The sequence below is a fragment of the Cryptotermes secundus genome, unplaced genomic scaffold (assembly GCF_002891405.2).
Source record: "Cryptotermes secundus unplaced genomic scaffold, Csec_1.0 scaffold1780, whole genome shotgun sequence".
Lineage (NCBI taxonomy): Eukaryota > Metazoa > Arthropoda > Insecta > Blattodea > Kalotermitidae > Cryptotermes > Cryptotermes secundus.
The window spans coordinates 1-3577 of NW_019739256.1; the positions used below are offsets into that span (position 1 = coordinate 1).

At 38.5% G+C, this 3577-nt stretch overlaps 1 protein-coding gene across 2 annotated transcripts in view; it reads right to left on the bottom strand.

Moving 5' to 3' along the window:
• Positions 1-6: 6 nt before the first annotated feature.
• Positions 7-3577, bottom strand: part of LOC111871915 (cytochrome P450 9e2) — a 63976-nt gene continuing 60405 nt past the window's right edge. For both annotated transcript variants that reach the window (XM_023865319.2, XM_023865318.2), the window contains exons 6-8: positions 1865-2086; positions 1112-1366; positions 7-444 (exon numbers count right to left, since the gene is read on the bottom strand). In XM_023865319.2, the coding sequence (XP_023721087.1) occupies positions 275-444; positions 1112-1366; positions 1865-2086 (647 nt within the window). In that variant the 3' untranslated portion in view covers positions 7-274. The remainder of the gene's footprint in view (positions 445-1111; positions 1367-1864; positions 2087-3577) is intronic.

Below are 3577 nucleotides of genomic sequence, written 5' to 3' on the forward strand. Positions count from 1 at the left end.
AATGTGTAATGTAAAAAATATAACACTCATATTTCTATGTAAAACTGGATTCCAGTTTTGACAGGTTGTCCGTTACCTGATTTACTTTTCCACCAATAAAACATAATCAAGAAAAATTACTGAATGTGCATGTTCGGTGATTTTGGAAATATTGATAAAACTGACAATAATCAATCATCAAAATATAATTTTTTCCCTGGCTGAGTCACAGCAAAACATCCTTGAATGCAAGAACTCAACATCATACTGTGGAAATCCCACATTTACATGTAGTTTATGACTTCCTCTTCTCCAAACCAAACCAGAAGCCTCCATCTATGGACATGTTGAACCCTTTCTGTACTATTCTGATGGGCACAGGTGTTCTGGAAACCACTTTCAAGGTGAACTGGGACAGCAGGTACACTAGTGCCAGTTTTGTTTCCATAAGAGCAAAGCGGTTGCCTTGAACAAATAATTACAACTGTACATATGTATCCTACTAAATATGACTAGTAAATAATCCAAATCTAGGGTGGCAGAACTGGAAGGTGTAGCAATATCAATACATCTATTTAATGAGCAACGTGCTGAAAATGTATTTAATGGTTATCACTTTCTTAAGATTATGGTCTTCTTGGATGTGATCTACTCAAGCAAGCAGGCACCAACATTTTTGAGGAATCTAGTGTGTCTATTTTCACACCAGAATATTTGAAGACAAAAGCAGTATCTTCCACCAGAATATTGGTGTCCATTATATAGGGTCACATTGAAAAAGGCCATAATTTTAATATAACATCTCATTACATTTTCTGTCTACTGTTTTCTATTGTCTATTTATCTGTTTATCTCCCTATCCATTTATGTTCAAGCAAATGCAGTCAATATACCGTCATACCCATATCATCCAGTTCATATGCCCACTTGCCTAAACAACTATCTAAATATGTACCAAACCTCAAAGTTAATCAGCTGTTTTATTTTCTGTAATTTTTAACATCAGTACCAGTAAGTATGTTACCAGTGTTATGGTTAGTATTCATAAGCAGTCTTATGTAAGAATATGTCTAATGACAGTTGTGAGATGGATACAAGTCAGACAATGAATAATCCTGAAAACATTACTCACCAATGCAACTTCTAGGGCCTACTCCAAAAGGCAGATAAGTCATTGGGTTGATGTTGTGCTTATTGTCATCACTGAATCGTTCTGGATCAAAGCGCTCGGGGTCAGGATAGTAGCTAGGGTCATGGTGCAACGCATAGATAGGGATGAACAGCATTTCTCCTGGATGAATTTCCATAGGAGGGTTTGCCTTCAATATGTAAGGCTGAACACAAAGTCGATCCACAGATGGGGCTGGAGGATGTAGTCTGAGTGTTTCTGTGAATGCAGCATAAAGACATTGCTCAAAAATTAATTTAATTAGTATTACTTCCTCTCATGCCTTCACAGTACAGTGTTCAATTAACTGAGCACAGGAGCAACTTTAGCTTTCAGCTTTTACTCAGTTTGGAGTGTTACAATTTGTAATCATTGCAGTAAAAGTATCTTAATCATTTGTGAATGATCCAGAATTAAAAAAAGTAAAACTTCATGACTCTGTGTGCTGTGAAGTCGGAGCTATTGCATTCACCAGGAGGCAGTGATAGATTAGCAAGGAGCAATGGTGGAATGATGATTAGCCACAGAAAACTGAAGAAACTTTGTGATAAATCTGCTCCAGTACAACTTTTCCCATCATGAGTTACAAATGAAATCACCTAGGATTGAACTGAGACTCTGCTGTAAGAAGCTAGCCCAATTTGAACTATGGCAGGATCAAAGTAAGCAAACAGCAAATATAATGTCACTGTCATTTAACAATTTTGTTCGTCTCACCAGATACAACCATGTCAAGGTACTTCATGCTGTGAACAGCCTCATATGTGAATCTCCCGCCATGTTCTTGCAATGTTTCATCAATCTCTTCCTGCAGTCGACTCTGTACATCTGGATGAACGGCCAGCTGATAAGATGCAAAACACAGAAGAGTGGAGGATGTGTCGAAGCCCGCCAAGAAGAAGAGGACAGCTTGAGCTATGATGTCATCATCTTCAAGTTCTATTTGTAAGGGAAAACTGTTATATTGTGTTAGTTTCTAAGGAAATTAGTTTAAAAATAATCATCTAACATCTGGACTTGCTGGGCCCTCATGCTGATGAGGTGTGATAGGTCATATACAGCATGGTTACTGGATGTTTCTGCCATCAGTGGTGTCCCACTTCCACTTCTGTAATGGACGCAATGCAAGAGCAAGTCATTTCCATAATTCTGAACAAGTTTGTGACAATGACTATGGTAAAAAATATGGATATCCATAATCATAATACACAAGAAAAATACATTTGCATGCATAACATTCTAATAGAGTCCTCTTTAAGAAAAGAGTAATAAATATGGGTATCAGTTTGTATAATTCCGGTCTAGAAAATGAGATTAACGGCCGTGGGGATCCGTTGCGCTGACCACATGACACTCTCTATCTGCAAAACTTGGCATTAACTTCGCCGCCAAGTGGCGGTCGCTCGGTCGGTATAGATCGCTTGCAGACTACAGGCCAAGGAGTTTTTTTTGTTTATCAGTTTGTACAATAAGGTTCCAGATCGCATAAAATTAAGGGATCAGTAATCCGTCAGACGACAGGTCCACAGTCTCTTCCAAAACAATTTATCCACTTAATGCGATCTAGAGCTTTCTCCTTCAAATGACAGTATCCTCTTCTGTCCCCAAGGTTATCCAGTATCATCTTACGTCTTCTTCCTCGTCTTCTTGTCACTTCTATCCGCCCCTCTATCTTCCATCCGATAATTTCTTTTAGAAGGCACTTTCTGCGTAAAACATGACCAATCCCATTGGCCTTCCATTTTTTTATTTCGTGTAGGATATTCCTCTACTCACTGACTCTAATTAACACTTCTTCATTTCTCACATAATCGGTCCAACTGATCTTCTCCATCCTTCTCCAACACCACATTTCGAAACTTTCCAGATGTTTCTGATCTACTGCCTGAAGTGTCCAAGCTTCAGCCCCATACAGAGCTATGCTCGAAATGTAGCATTTCATTAGTTTCTTCCTCAAATTTAAGTCCAATTTGCTGGTAAAAAGATTCTTCTTCTTGCTAAATGCAGCTTTTGCCATGGCAATCCTGGATTTAATTTCACAAGTACACCTTCCATCATCTGTTAACAAGCTACCCAAATATTTAAAACATTTCACATTCTCCAGTTGTTTTTGGTCTATCTTTATTGTGACTGGGGTTGGTTGTCTCGAAATTTTCATTACTTTTGTTTTCTCCACATTCATTTCCATGCCATAGCACCTTCCAATTTCAATTAGTCTATCAATCATGCCCTGTAGCACAGTTTCTTCCTTAGCCATTAACACAAGTTCATCTGCATATTTCACAGTCGGAATAATTTGCCCTCTTAATTTGAAGTCTCCAAGCCCATCCAGAGCCTCCTTGGTAAGGCATTCGCTGTACAAGTTGAACAGAACTGGTGATAAAGAGCATCCTTGTCGAATTCCTCTTCCAATCTGCACACTTCTTGTCT